A 15,010-nucleotide genomic window follows, 5' to 3' on the forward strand; every position below is an offset into this window, starting at 1 on the left:
ATCCCCACTCACCTCAGTGCATCTCTCTATCTTGTCTCGCTTCTCTTATCAGTCTTTGCTTCGGTGTTTGGCCTAAAGACGCAGGCTTTTGTGTTCTGAGGCCTGGCCCCAGAAAGTCAAATGTACCATTTCTCCCCTAAACCAGGCCTCTGCCCCTCTGTGTGTCTTTAGGTGATGTTGAACACAGAGCGTCTGATCAAGCACGCAGTCCAGGAGCGTCTGGCCATCACCATCTGCATCAACAAGGTGGACCGCCTCATCGTGGAGCTCAAGCTGCCCCCTACAGACGCCTACTACAAACTACGCCACATAGTGGACGAGGTCAACGCCATGCTCAGGTACTGACGTGGGGAGGGCCTGATAGCCATGGCTACGGGGCTGACACTGAGGGGTGTGGAGGAAAGGAAATATCAATTTTTTTCAGATGAGATTACTACAAGTAGCAAACAGAGCATTTGTAAAGAAGATTCCATTGCAGAGTGAAACCATGAATGTGAAAACTACTAGCATTGAGATTAGCCTGTTGTAGTATAGTGTCCAGTGTGTGTCATTGACTGTGGCTCCACTCTCCCCTTTCCCTCAGCACCTACTCTACAGACGAGAACCTGGTGGTGTCTCCTCTCCTGGGGAACGTGTGTTTCGCCAGCTCTCAGTACTGTGTTTGCTTCACCCTGGGCTCCTTCGCCAAGATCTACTCCGACACCTACGGTGAGGCGACCCTCATTGTAAATAATAATTTGTTTTTAACTGACTTGCCTAGTTAAATAAAGGTTACACACACACCACACTATTTTGTTGGTGTTTACGTATGTCCCCATTACCAGTAAAACATAATCAAAACCTATTTCTTTCACTTACTTGCTGTGCTGTTTCGTTGTTCATTTCTTCAGTCGTTTCATTCTCAACCAGGATTTCTATGGTATGCCGTTTGGTGTCTTTGCGTGTCTAAAAAGATGTTGTCTTGCGCACCTACAGTGCTGGTCATAAAAAAAAGCTTGCTAGCTCATGGATGCAAACAATGTTCTTCCCCAGAAACATAGGAAAACAACATCTGTTTCAGTAGCTATAGTTAGCTAGGTGTCATCTAAAATAACCCTAATTTATAAGACAGTCTTATTTGATTAATGGTGGTCGGACCCATCTATGTGAAGCTAGCCACATTAAGGATTAGCCACAATAGTGGACTTTGCATTTAGCCTTCAAAATAAAAGTATGGCATAATTCTACTATTTGTATTCAGTTGTGTCACTGTCAATGACATACTTTTATTTTGAAGGCAAACCGCAAATTCCACTATTGTGCCTAATCCTTATTGTGGCTAGCTTCACAAACCCGGTCTGGTCGAGCTTCACTAGCCAGATGAAGCTAGCTGGCTACTTATAACGTTAGCTTTGGGCAAGAGAATAATGGAAATGACTGCTGTTTCTACTGGTCATTGTTTTCAGGCTGGTTGTATTGTGCTAGCTAGGTACAAGCTACAGCTAGCTACCCCAGAAGTTGCGGTTTGAACAAATTCTGTTTATTACCAACGCTCTATTGTAAAACACATTTTGTGGCTGGTGTTTGCTTGTTTGCAGACTTTTTTGGTACAGTTTTGACAGTGCTTACTTTATCTTTTTTTGACACGCAAAGACCCAAATGGCGTTCCATAGTATGTATGTTGTGAAGCTTAATAGCAGTATTACTGTGGTAACTCCGGTAGGGCAACATCTGAAAAATAGCGCGCTTAGTAGCGTGTACCGGTGCTCGACCAGTCAGCGCAAGCCAACATCACCCATGACAGAGAACGGTTGATTGTCAAGGGCAATGAGTCATTATTTGGCAGACATTGTGGCTAGGTAGGATTCTGTGTTAGCAAGTGTAGCGCAAAATTTACGTGGCGTCATTACGTTATGTACCTACGTTATATACAGTTTGAAGTCGGAAAGGTTACATACACTTAGGTTTGGAGTCATTAAAACTCGTTTTTCAACACTCCACAAATTCTTGTTAACAAACTATAGTTTTGGCAAGTCAGTTAGGACATCTACTTTTGTGCATGACACAAGTCATTTTTCCAACAGTTTACAGACCGATTATTTCACTTATCATTCACTGTATCACAATTCCACTGGGTCAGAAGTTTACAAACACTAAGTTGACTTGCCTTTAACTTGGAAAATTCCAGAATTGTCATGGCTTTAGAAACTTCTGATAAGCTAATTGACATAATTTAAGTCAATTGGAGGTGTACCTGTGGATGTATTTCAAGGCCTACCTTCAAACTGAACGTACTTTGATGCGAAAAGTGCAAATCAATCCCAGAACAACAGCAAAGAACCTTGTGAAGATGCTGTAGGAAACAGGTACAAAAGTATCTATATGGACAGTAAAAACGAGTCTATATCGACATAACCTGAAAGGCCGCTCAGCATGGAAGAAGCTACTACTCCAAAACCGCCATAAAAAAGCCAGACTACGGTTTGCAACTGCCACATGGGACAAAGATCATACTTTTTGGAGAAATGTCCTCGTCTGAGAAAAAAAATAGAACTGTTTGGCATAATGACCATCGTTATGTTGAGGAAAAAGGGGGAGCTTGCAAGCGAAGAACACCATCCCAACCGTGAAGCCCGGGGGGGCAGCATCATGTTGTGGGGGTGCTTTGCTGCAGGAGGGACTGGTGCACTTCACAAAATAAATGTCATCACGAGGAAGGAAAATTATGTAGATATATTGAAGCACACACTCAAACATCAGTCGGAGAATAAAGCTTTTGCAAATGGGCTTCCAAAGGACAATGACCCCAAGCATACTTCCAAAGTTGTGGCAAAGTGGCTGGACAACAAAGTCAAGGTATTGGAGTGGCCATCACAAAGCCCTGACCTCCCATAGAACATTTGTGGGCAGAACTGAAAAGTGTGTGCGAGCAAGGAGGCCTACAAACCTGATCGGTTACACCAGCTCTGTCAGGAGGAATGGGCCAAAATTCACCCAACTTATTGTGGGACGCTTTGTGAAGGATACCCAAAACGTTTGACCCAAGGTAAACAATTTAAAGGCAATGCTACCAAATACTCAATTGAGTGCATGTAAACTTCTGACCCACTGGCAATGTGATTGATAGAAATGAAAGCTGAAATAAATAATTCTCTCTACTATTATTCGGACATTTCACATTCTTAAAATAAAGTGGTGATCCTAACTGACCTAAGACAGGGAATTTTACTCGGATTAAATGTCAGGAATTGTGAAAACTGAGTTTAAATGTATTTGGCTAAGATGTATGTAAACTTCCGACTTCAACTGTAGGTATGCACGGCAGCTTTGACACTGGTTTTTAACATCGGCATTAAACTGCACATCAGGCCGATACCGATGTTGCCAATAACGATGGTCCATTATGCCAAACAGTTCTATTTTTATTTCATCAGACCAGAGGACATTTCTCAAAAAGTATGATCTTTGTCCCCATGTGCATTTGCAAACCGTAGTCTGGCTTTTTTATGGCGGTTTTGGAGTAGTAGCTTCTTCCATGCTGAGCGGCCTTTCAGGTTATGTCGATATAGTACTCGTTTACTGTCCATATAGATACTTTTGTACCTGTTTCTACAGCATCTTCACAAGGTTCTTTGCTGTTGTTCTGGGATTGATTTGCACTTTCGCCACCAAAGTACGTTCAGTTTGAAGGTAGGCCTTGAAATACATCCACAGGTACACCTCCAATTGACTTAAATTTATGTCAAATAGCTTATCAGAAGTTTCTAAAGCCATGACAATTTTCTGGAATTTTCCAAGCTGTTTAAAGCAGAGTCAACTTAGTGTTTGTAAACTTCTGACCCAGTGGAATTGTGATACAGTGAATGATAAGTGAAATAATCGGTCTGTAAAACTGTTGAAAAATGACTTGTGTCATGCACAAAGTAGATGTCCTAACTGACTTGCCAAAACTATAGTTTGTTAACAAGAAATTTGTGGATGGTTGAAAAACGAGTTTTAATGACTCCAACCTAAGTGTATGTAACCTTCCGACTTCAACTGTATATAACGTAGGTACATAACGTAATGACGCCACGTAAAATTTTGCGCTACACTTGCAACACAGAATTCCTAACCTAGCCCACAATGTCTGCCAATAATGGAACTCATTGCCCTGACAACAACCGTTCTCTGTCATGGGTGATGTTGGCTTGCGCTGACTGGTCGAGCACCGGTACACGCTACTAAGCGCGCTATTTTCAGATGTTGCCCTACCGGAGTTACACAGTAATACTGCTATTAGCTTCACAACATTACATACTATGGAAACGCCATTTGGGTCTTTGCGTGTCAAAAAAGATTGTCCGATTCCGATATGTTCACCGATATATCGTGCATCCCTAGTTTTTAACCCTACGAATAACTGTTAAAAATTAACTGTTTACCCTTCTCTCTGGTGTTGCAGGTGACATCAACTACACAGAGTTTGCCAAGAGGCTGTGGGGAGACATTTATTTCAACCCCAAAACGTAAGTGGTTTTCATTCAGGGTCATTTAGACTTTTTGTCTGTAACGCACGCGATAACCCTGTTTTTTTGTCTTCTCTCCTCAGGCGCAGGTTCACTAAGAAAGCCCCCACCAGTAACACCCAGCGTAGCTTTGTGGAGTTTGTGTTGGAGCCTCTGTACAAGATCCTATCCCAGGTAAGACCCCTCTAACGCAATCATCTCCTAGGAAACACATCTTATACACTACATGCTAGGGTTGCAAAGGGTCGGGAAACTTTCCGGGAAATTTCCGGAGATTTTCCATGGTTAAATTCAGCAAAAAAGTTTRCTTATAACAGTGAACCTTTTTTTGTGGGATACACAAGGCAATTCTAGGTCTTGTGGCATATTTTGATTAAACTATCCCCAATTCAATGGAATTGCAACCCTCTGCATGCACGGTGCATTCTTCCATCACATGTGCAGTGCACTCTCCATCACATATACAGCTGATTCTCAAGATCTTGCACACTAATGAGATGCACACTAATGAGACACTAATACACTGTGTGAGCCAAGGACTACATGCTTTCTGGTAAGTTTTGATTACAATACTGGGTGGGGTGAATATATTTTATATCACATRCATGATTTTTTGTTAACAAGTAAATAGTAGCCTACAGCAAAGTGTGTTTTAAATCATTTCTAACTTGATAACAATTTCTGCTAGTTAGTTTTTGCTACTGTGTGGGTGCTAACTGAGGAGTGTTAATTCACCATACATGTTTCCATACATGTTTCATTTTAAAACATGTATCTTACAAAGCTGTTGTTTAATCTAACTGCTTAACTATGTATCTGTACATGGAATTGTGTGTATATATTTATTTATTTTTACWAWTTTTTTTCTAATCTTTACAGGAAAATGCCACGGGCATTATCTAATGTGTGGAGACATTTCCCTGCAGCTAATGTAGAAGGAAAAGCTGTGTGCATTTGCAAATACTGTGCCAAATCATATGTGAMGAATGTAACAAAGATGCAGAATCATCTGGCCAAGTGCATAAAGACAAAAGTCCCTCTACTTATACTTATTCGAKGTGAAAATGATGWATCAGACACCTTATCGATAGCAACAGCTCATGGTCCTCCTGGAATCWKWTGTTTTTTTGACTCAATGGAGRAACGTAGTCAGAGAAATGCTGATKAATGTCTTCCTCCAGCTGTGTATGCAACTGGTTCACCTCTGATGCTYACAGGCAATGTGTATTGGAAGAGATTTCTGAATGTTCTTTGCCCAGCATACACCCCTCCAACCAGACATGCTTTATCTACTCATTTGCTGGATGCAGAGTTCAACAGAGTTGGTCTAAAGTGGAGGAGTCCTACCCTCACATCACACCCATTGGCTGTGCTGCTCATACATTGAATCTGCTCCTCAAGGACTGAAAACAATGGTACTRAAAACAATGGTTACACTCTACAAGAGAGTCATGGAAATGGTTAGTTATGTGAAGGGTCATCAAGTTATAGMAGCAATCTACCTCACCAAGCAAAGTGAGAAGAATAAGAGCACCACATTGAAGCTGCCCAACAACACCCGTTGGGGTGGTGTTGTCATCATGTTTGACAGTCCTGAAGGGAAAGGAGTATCTCCAAGAAATGGCTATATCACAGTCGCTCCAAGAAATGGCTATATCACAGTCGGCCGATATGGACACCCCCATCAAGAGGATCCTCCTGGATGATGTATTTTGGGAGAGCAGCCTGAAACTCCTGAAACCTATAGCAGTAGCCATTGCACAGATTGAGGGAGACAATGTCATCCTGTCTGATGTTCAGACTCTGCTTGCAGATGTAAGATAATAAATATGTACTGCCCTGCCCACTTCACTGTTGCTCCAAGCAGAGGAAACTGCAGTTCTGAAATCCATCAAAAAGCATGAAGACTTCTGCCTGAAGCCCATACACACGGCAGCGTACATATTGGACCCCAAGTATGCTGGCAAGAGCATCCTGTCTGGTGCAGAGATCAACAAGGCCTATGGTGTCATCACTACCGTGTCTCGCCGCCTGGATGAGGGCAAGGTTCTTGGCAGTCTGGCGAAGTACACTTCCAAGCAAGGGCTTTGGGATGGAGATGCAATATGGCAGTCGTGCCAACATATCTCATCAGCCACCTGGTGGAAGGGACTTTGTGGATCTGAGGCTCTTTCCCCTGTTGCCTCCATCATCCTCCAAATCCCACCAACATCAGCCGCCTCAGAGCGCAACTGGTCCTTGTTTGGGATCATTTTACAGATGTATGTTGAAAATGTTATTGTGAGATGCGATGGATCATTCAATATTCCCTTTTGTTGTTCAGTGAAATCATCCCATGTGAAGAGTCACCTCATTTAATTAGAGTTCGATTCGTAACTAAATAGTTTGTTTTATGTCTTTTGGAAGGATTTAATCATTTGAAATTGTCTACTTATGATAAGGTAAAATGTTTATGTATCTGTCTCCGTATGATATGGGAAATATATCCAATGCAAAAAAACATCTACATTTAAATGGTGTTAATATTAATTTGCATATATTTCCGTTAATTCCCGCGGAAAGTTTCCACCTCCTGAATTCTTCCCAAAATGTGCAACCCTACTACATGCACAGATGATTTCTTTAGTGTAGAGATGTCTGTTCCCTCAAACACACTGTCCCTGTGAGTCCAAAAAGCAAAAGAGGATTGCGTCTCCCTTATTTAAAAGCTGACGCATTGCGACCTCGATCGGTCTTTGTCACAGAAACAACGCTTTGAGAAAGGCCGAGTGAAACGCGTCAGCTTATGAAACCAATAGGAGCGCCGTGAATTAAAGTGTTGTTGAGGCCGTTCGTGGGAGATGCCGTCACATTTTCTTGTTTGGACTCCATGACTTTACCCAGATGTCCACCCCATTCCATAGAAGTCTTTCAGTAGCGCTTGCACGTCTAAAGAGTAAACTTCCCCCTTCTCTCTCTTTCCCTCCTCTCTCCCTCCCAGGTGGTGGGTGACTGTGACACGTCTCTGCCTCGGGTGCTGGATGAGTTGGGGATCCACCTGATCAAAGAGGAGCTGAAGCTCAACATCAGACCGCTACTCAGGCTGGTCTGTAAGCGCTTCTTTGGAGAGTTCACTGGTGCGTACGCCATCCGCCACCCCCGTTTCCTCTCTGACCTCCACTGCCTCCTCATATACCGCTCAATAACTATATCTCGTGTTTCATCTTATTCACAGAGGTCGTTTACAGTTGAGCCATGTTTATCTTCTGTCTTTAGCAAGGCCTAATTCTATTGTACGCATTCTCATTATAGGCTCTTAGTGTACGTTTGCGTACGATGACTCACTGTACGTGGTTACCGCTCACCCTCCGTGTGCTCTGGCCAGTGTATCCGCCTACAGTCTTGGATAATCAGTGGTATAATTGCACACAATGTTGTGTTTCTGGTGAGTGTGACAAGCATATTATTGTGATGCCAAGCATGACCTCCCTCCTGCAGGCTTTGTGGACATGTGCGTGCAGCATATCCCCTCACCACAGGGGGGCGCCAAGAACAAGATAGAGCACAGCTACACTGGAGGACTGGACTCRGACCTGGGGGAGGCCATGGCAGAATGCGACCCTGATGTGAGTGTGACGGAGTGGGGAAACACAGGCCCTGGGGCTGGGGGTGAGAAGAGGCGAAAGAGAGACGGATGGTAGTTGGTTTCTAGTAGGGGGAATCTGTTTTCAGTGTTAATCAATAGCCTCATTGCAATTGGAATCGCAATTAAGCAAGCGGGTGATTTGGAATTGACTGGGAGTGAAGTGAGTTGTTAAAAGAAATCGATCACAAACATTCCAAATGCCCTTCAGAGATCCTCTAACCAATAATGAAGGGAGAGGCTTGAGATGTAACAAATAGTTGCTTTTTGAATTCTGTTAAATAAACTTAGTTATTAACCTTTTCTATTTCCTTTTACCCTCTTTCCCCTCTCCCTGTATCCCTTCTTTATTGCTCGTTCTCTTTCCCCTCCTCCCACCAGGGTCCTCTGATGTGCCACACCACTAAGATGTACAGTACTGAGGACGGGGTGCAGTTCCATGCGTTCGGCCGGGTGCTGAGCGGTACCATCCAGGCGGGCCAGCCAGTCAAGGTGCTGGGAGAGAACTACACTCTGGAGGACGAGGAGGACTCGCAGGTCTGCACGGTGGGACGTCTCTGGATCAACGTCGCCAGGTAATGACAGTCATTGTTAATATGCCTCCTCGCAGACACATCACTTGACCTGCGTCCCAAATGGCACACTCTTCTGTACATGGTGCTCGAATTAGGACGAGAGCTTTATGGGCCCTGGTCAAAAGTAATGCGCTATATAGGGAATAGGGGGCCATTTTGGGCGAAGAATGAGTGTGTTCATTATAACAAGTTGACGGTTATGTATTCATTAGTCTAACCCCTCTGTGTTTCCTCCCTAGTCTCTGGTCCTCAATATAATAATCATCATCATGATTTGGTGGGTGCTTATGTAACCGAGGTGAAATGGCTAGCTAGTTAGCGGGGTGCGCACTAGCGTTTCAATCGGTGACGTCACTCGCTCTGAGACCTTGAAGTAGTTGTTCCCCTTGCTCCGCAAGGGCCGCGGCTTTTGTAGAGCGATGGGTAACGATGCTTCGAGGGTGGCTGTTGACGATGTGTGCAGAGGGTACCTGGTTCGAGCCCAGGTAGGGGCGAGGGGAGGGACGGAAGCTATGCTGTTACACTTATATTTGTCCTATTTCACATGTACACGTGTCTATTATACACAATGTTTTCTTGCGTATCCTAACTCCCTAAGTGKTCAGTATGAGAAGTTGTCTGTCATTTACCCCAGCAGTTGTAGCTCAAGCCCCTTCACGTTCTAAACCACAGGTACCAGATAGAGGTGAACCGTGTGCCTGCCGGYAACTGGGTTCTCATTGAGGGCTGTGACCAGCCCATCGTCAAGACCGCCACCATCACCGAGCCCCGRGGGAACGAGGAGGCCCAGATCTTCCGGCCGCTCAAGTTCAACACGGCGTCTGTCATCAAGATCGCTGTGGAGCCAGTCAACCCGTCAGAGCTGCCCAAGATGTTGGACGGACTGCGGAAGGTCAATAAGAGCTACCCCTCCCTCACCACCAAGGTGGAGGAGTCAGGGGAACATGTGATCCTGGGTACTGGGGAACTCTACCTGGACTGTGTCATGCACGACCTGCGGAAGATGTACTCTGAGATCGACATCAAGGTGAGTTGTCGCTCCCTCGCGTGTCCCTTCACCCAATTGGAACAACACACTAATCTTCCTGTATCGGAATTGTAACGTCTTAAACAAAATACCCTTCATGTCTGGTGTTATTCCTTGATTCGTTTTCCAGTACTGAATGTCTCTCTTTCTCCCAGGTGGCTGACCCCGTGGTGACCTTCTGTGAGACGGTAGTGGAGACGTCGTCTCTSAAGTGCTTTGCCGAGACGCCGAACAAGAAGTAAGCATCCACCATCATCTCCCATGGGTCACCAGTGACCTAGCCTACAGTACACTAAACGACTAGTGTAGACTGGGTGCGTCCCAAATTTCCTTCTATGGTGCACTACTTTTGACCAGCTCCCATAGGGCTCTGGTCAGAAGTAGTGCGCAATATAGGGAATAGGGTGTCATATGGGACGCATTCTGTTCCATGTTGAGGTGTGAGGTTTAGTGTGCTGTGTCTAGACCAGCTGGATGGGAGATTGAGAGTTGTGGCTGTTTGTCTGTGTTTTATTTTTATTTTATTTAACTTTTATTTAACTAGGCAAGTCAGTTAAGAACAAATTCTTATTTACAATGACGGTCTAGGAACAGTGGGTCAACTGCCTTGTTCAGGGGCAGAATGACAGATTTTTTAMGGGGATTTGATCTAGCAACCTTTCGGTTACTGGCCCAACGCTCTAACCACTAGGCTACCTGTCGCCCCTGTGTGATTGACGGTTGTGTGTTTTGATTGACAGGAATAAGATCACCATGATTGCCGAGCCTCTGGAGAAGGGCCTGGCTGAGGACATAGAGAACGAGGTGGTGCAGATCACATGGAACAGGTACGGGACACACCTGCACACCACCTATTCATACAGAGAGTTCACCTGCTGTATCCTTCTACCTGTCCACATGTCAGTGTCTCAACCCAAACAGACACCTGCCATCACAGAACACCTGTCTTGACCATACCTTGAGGCCTATCCTCCTATCCGCAGCTGTAGCCCAGTGTGTGTGTGTGTGTGTGATTGGAAGTGTACAGTGTCCGGCCCGCTGTGTGCTGCTCATCTGTGAACCAATCTGGGCCTGGCATTGTCAACGTGAGCCACGGTGCCAAGGCAGTGACACACTTTAACTTGACATCCCATGAAACCAACTCTGTTCCCTCTGTTCCTCTTCCTGTCACCCCCACATCCCCACGGACACCACTCACTAATCCATCCTGTTGTTTCATCCATGGTTCCAGGAAGAAGCTGGGAGAGTTTTTCCAGACCAAGTATGACTGGGATCTCCTGGCTGCCAGGTCTATCTGGGCCTTTGGSCCCGACACCACCGGGCCTAACATCCTGGTAGATGACACCCTGCCTTCTGAGGTGAGACCAGGGCTCTGGGGATGGGCTAGGGGTGGTGTGGAGGGCTGGTGGTCTTGGGGTCAGGCTGGGCTGAGGTGAGTTGGGCAGGCTAGGGCTCTGGGGTCATGCTGGGCTACTTTGGGGTCAGCCTGTCTGTCTCTAGGCCTAACTGTAAACAGACTGTGTGTGAATTGTGAGTGCGTGTTGGAGTGATTTAGGATGACTGCTGTCTAGCAGATGTGTGAAAATGCATCGATGGATGTGTCAGTGAGTTGGCCCTCTGTCGACACCGGTGTGATCATGGGGGCATTGACCCATTGAGTAGCCGGTCATCGGGCGCAACAACATCGGTCGTGGGTTATTGTTATGCCACCTGGAAGACAAGGAAATATTATGAACAATCAATCTCTCCATATTGATCTTTGATTATGACACTGTTGGGTGTGATGAAGGCAATTTCGTGTCCACTTGTATTCAGACGTGCGTAGCTTTGCACGAGGCATATGTCTCCAGGTAGTTGACGGTGGTGTCGTTGTGTGCAGGTGGACAAGGCTCTGCTGGGCTCGGTTAAGGACAGCATCATCCAGGGCTTCCAGTGGGGCACCAGGGAGGGGCCTCTGTGTGACGAACGTAAGTGTCTTGCCACTCTTTATCACTCACTCACTCACTCAATCACCTAACCGCTGTACGTCCCCTCCCTAGCTATCAGAAACGTGAAGTTTAAGATCCTGGATGCGGTCATAGCGCAGGAGCCTCTACACAGAGGAGGAGGACTGGCTGTCTCTTATACACATCTAGATGTGTATAAGAGACAGGCTTTGCACAGAGGAGGAGGACAGGTCATCCCCACAGCCAGGAGAGTGGTGTACTCTGCCTTCCTCATGGTGAGATCGTCTCTCTCTCTCTCTCTCTACCTCCCTCCCTCTCCTTTCTTTCATTAACTCTCGCTCCCTCTCTTGCTTCCTATCCTTTTTCTCCTGTTTTTCTCCTGAGTTACATTGCCTTGATTAAAGTGCTGGTTTCTTCCGACTTGCACTTGTTTGTATTGACGTGTGATAGCTTCCCTCTTTCAAGGGTGTCTCCTTTGCATCCCTCCATCATTGCCCGCCTCTCGGGCTTCTCTCCTCTCTGACTTTCTCCACTGTTCTTTCCTCCCCTGCCCTCTATCTTCTCTGGCTCTCCTTCCTGCCCTCCTCTCCTCTGGTTCTCCTAATGGCTGTCCCAATTACTGTCCCTCTCCTGTCCCTCCCAGGCCACCCCCAGGTTGATGGAGCCCTATTACTTTGTCGAGGTCCAGGCCCCAGCTGACTGTGTGTCTGCTGTGTACACTGTACTGGCCAGACGGAGGTGAGGTCCGCAAACCACTAAATAACGATGTCTCCTCTGTACCATCCCAATTACCCCACCCATAACTTCTAGACTGACCTTTTTAAACCTTCACCTGGAAAGTTGAACGTGGAAATATTGTGCTGATTGCTCAAATGTGGTGGTTTTGTTATTTCCGTTGTTACAATTCTATCTGCTGTGTTTTTGTGTTGTGCTACAGAGGTCATGTGACCCAGGACGCCCCCATCCCCGGGTCTCCCCTCTACACCATCAAGGCCTTCATCCCAGCCATCGACTCGTTTGGCTTCGAGACTGACCTGAGAACACACACACAGGGACAGGCCTTCTCCCTGTCCGTCTTCCACCACTGGCAGGTAGGATCAAACGGCCGGACACACACACAGACACACACACACACAGACATGTGTGCCCTCTTTTATGCCCACCAGCTGTGTTAACATACACATGCACACACACTCGGACAGAATGATGCCAGTCACGAACCTCGTGCTCATGCCTGCCACTCTGAGTAAATTGGTTTGGATGCTGACTAGAAGGGTGTTGAGTCAGCAGCTATTGTGTACGCTACAGTTTTTTCCCCCCCTGTGTGTGTCTCTCTCTTCTCCTCTTTGGCTGTGTCAGGAAAAATGTATTTGCTCCCGTCGCCCTCATTTGCCCCAGCTTGCTTCTAGTCTCTCCTCTAGTCTCTCGTCTTCTGTAAACTGAAACGCAGGCTGTTCCTCTCCGTAGCGTGATCATCGCCCCCTCCCAGTGTGGTGTGGTGGCGTTTAGCGGCCCTGCTCCGTCTGTTCATTGGGCTGCAGACGCTCCATTGATTTTTCCTCCCGTTCAATCTTTTCCCCCGCAGGCCTGGGGTTTTGTTACAGCACAGTCCTCGGATTTGTCCCAAATGGCACCCTACTCCCTATTTAGGCTAGTGCACTAATATTGACCAGGGCCCATAGGGCTAAATAGGGAATATGGTTCCATTTGGGATTGGAACGCAGCCCCACATGGAGGAGGGAGTGAGAGATTGCAGAGTTGGCGAAACAGCCCCTTGCCTGATTTGGGGCCAAGAGATTCACCCCCCCTTTGCTCTCCCTCCAACAGGCATGTAACATTTACCCATGAAAACGGGATTGAGGTGCCGGTGAAGATGATAGGTTTAAGTAATCATTTTAAAACGCCATTGGACTCAGCACTAGATGTGCTAACGTTGCGGCGGTGAAGAGTGTGACGGACACCCCCCTGACTCAGTGACGTGGAGAAGGCCGGCTGACTAGCAGAGAACCAATCACGCGTTTGAGTGGTGAAGGGTTTAGTGGTGGCGACTATTATAGGAGGCCTCCGCTCAGGTTTCAGCTCCTGTGCATCTAGTCAGTGTGTGGATCATGTGAAGCCGTAGACTAGATGGGGAATTCCTCAAACTGACCATATTGTCCTTTGCACTCATTCCCCTTTTTTCTTTTCAACCCTCGTCTGACCCCTGTTTCTTCTCTCCTCTCCCCCCAGATTGTCCCTGGTGACCCCCTGGACAAGAGCATCGTGATCAGGCCACTGGAGCCCCAGCCTGCCCCTCACCTGGCCAGAGAGTTCATGATCAAGACCCGCCGGCGCAAGGTACGTATACCCCCCACCACCATGTCTGTGAGGGAAGGTGTGCCTTAATAAGTATGTGCTATTGACCCGGCACATCACGACCATGTGACTGACCGACTCCATGGTTTCCATGCAGGGTCTGAGTGAGGATGTGAGCATCAGCAAGTTCTTCGACGACCCTATGTTGTTGGAGCTGGCCAAGCAGGACGTGGTGCTCAACTACCCCATGTGAGGTGTCCGGAGACGGGGAGACAACGACCGGAGTGCTACCCTCCTCCACCAGCACCACAACCAACATCCCCACACCACACTGTATGGGGCTATAAACCCCACTGAGGTGGGTGGASATTGTCACAGAGGGAAGCGGAGTCTGCCAGTTTTGTTTCCTGCTTTCATATTGGTGATTTATGTGGACTTTGTTAACCAGGTGAGRTCACTTACCCTCATCAATGACGTAAGTTAATCAATGAAGCACTGATATGGAACCCAACGGACGCTGCAATCTCCTGTTAAGACTTTGGCCACCCGTGCTCTCCTTGTAGGAGGGACTGTTATTATGATAGGACTGCATCTACAGTTGTAGGGGCGGCCGGGATAGCAACATCTCTGACACCTCTCGTCATCAGCGCAATGAATAATACTGCTGAGGTGTTTCCCCTCATCAATGTCTTGTTTATTTTTTTTGACATGTATAAATTCCCAAATGTTTTGTAGATGTACGATGACTTGAAAGCAGGCTTGATTTGTTTTTACTTTTTTAAATTATGAAATTGGATATCTTGCGTCTGTTTTGAGTAAAAAAATAAATATGCTTGTGAAATCAGTTTTGTTTGAATCCATAACCAACTGTGGTGACTTTATTTTCTTCACTTCCTTCCAGGCGTTTAGTTTGGTTCACATTGAGGGCCCTTTTCTGAAGTTACTGTATATACGTCATGACCTTGATGTGTTATTGCACTGTATGCAAATGAGGGGGTTTACAGCAGAAGTGGGCGTGTACAGTGCGGAGCGCCATGTTGGAGCACAGATGTCCGTGA

At 46.3% G+C, this 15,010-nt stretch overlaps 1 protein-coding gene across 1 annotated transcript in view; it reads left to right on the forward strand.

Moving 5' to 3' along the window:
• The window catches only part of LOC111981386 (116 kDa U5 small nuclear ribonucleoprotein component), a 16,429-nt gene extending 1,633 nt beyond the window's left edge, over positions 1-14,796 (forward strand). Inside the window, exons 7-23 of the mRNA XM_070449355.1 lie at positions 172-338; positions 584-708; positions 4,424-4,487; positions 4,571-4,661; positions 7,468-7,603; positions 7,965-8,092; positions 8,491-8,684; positions 9,357-9,711; positions 9,867-9,949; positions 10,452-10,538; positions 10,943-11,069; positions 11,591-11,678; positions 11,751-11,932; positions 12,301-12,395; positions 12,595-12,748; positions 13,887-13,994; positions 14,110-14,796. Coding sequence (XP_070305456.1) covers positions 172-338; positions 584-708; positions 4,424-4,487; positions 4,571-4,661; positions 7,468-7,603; positions 7,965-8,092; positions 8,491-8,684; positions 9,357-9,711; positions 9,867-9,949; positions 10,452-10,538; positions 10,943-11,069; positions 11,591-11,678; positions 11,751-11,932; positions 12,301-12,395; positions 12,595-12,748; positions 13,887-13,994; positions 14,110-14,205 — 2,280 coding nt within the window. The 3' untranslated portion in view covers positions 14,206-14,796. The remainder of the gene's footprint in view (positions 1-171; positions 339-583; positions 709-4,423; positions 4,488-4,570; positions 4,662-7,467; positions 7,604-7,964; positions 8,093-8,490; positions 8,685-9,356; positions 9,712-9,866; positions 9,950-10,451; positions 10,539-10,942; positions 11,070-11,590; positions 11,679-11,750; positions 11,933-12,300; positions 12,396-12,594; positions 12,749-13,886; positions 13,995-14,109) is intronic.
• Positions 14,797-15,010: the final 214 nt, after the last annotated feature.

This window comes from Salvelinus sp. IW2-2015, linkage group LG20, assembly GCF_002910315.2.
Source record: "Salvelinus sp. IW2-2015 linkage group LG20, ASM291031v2, whole genome shotgun sequence".
Taxonomy (NCBI): Eukaryota; Metazoa; Chordata; class Actinopteri; order Salmoniformes; family Salmonidae; genus Salvelinus; species Salvelinus sp. IW2-2015.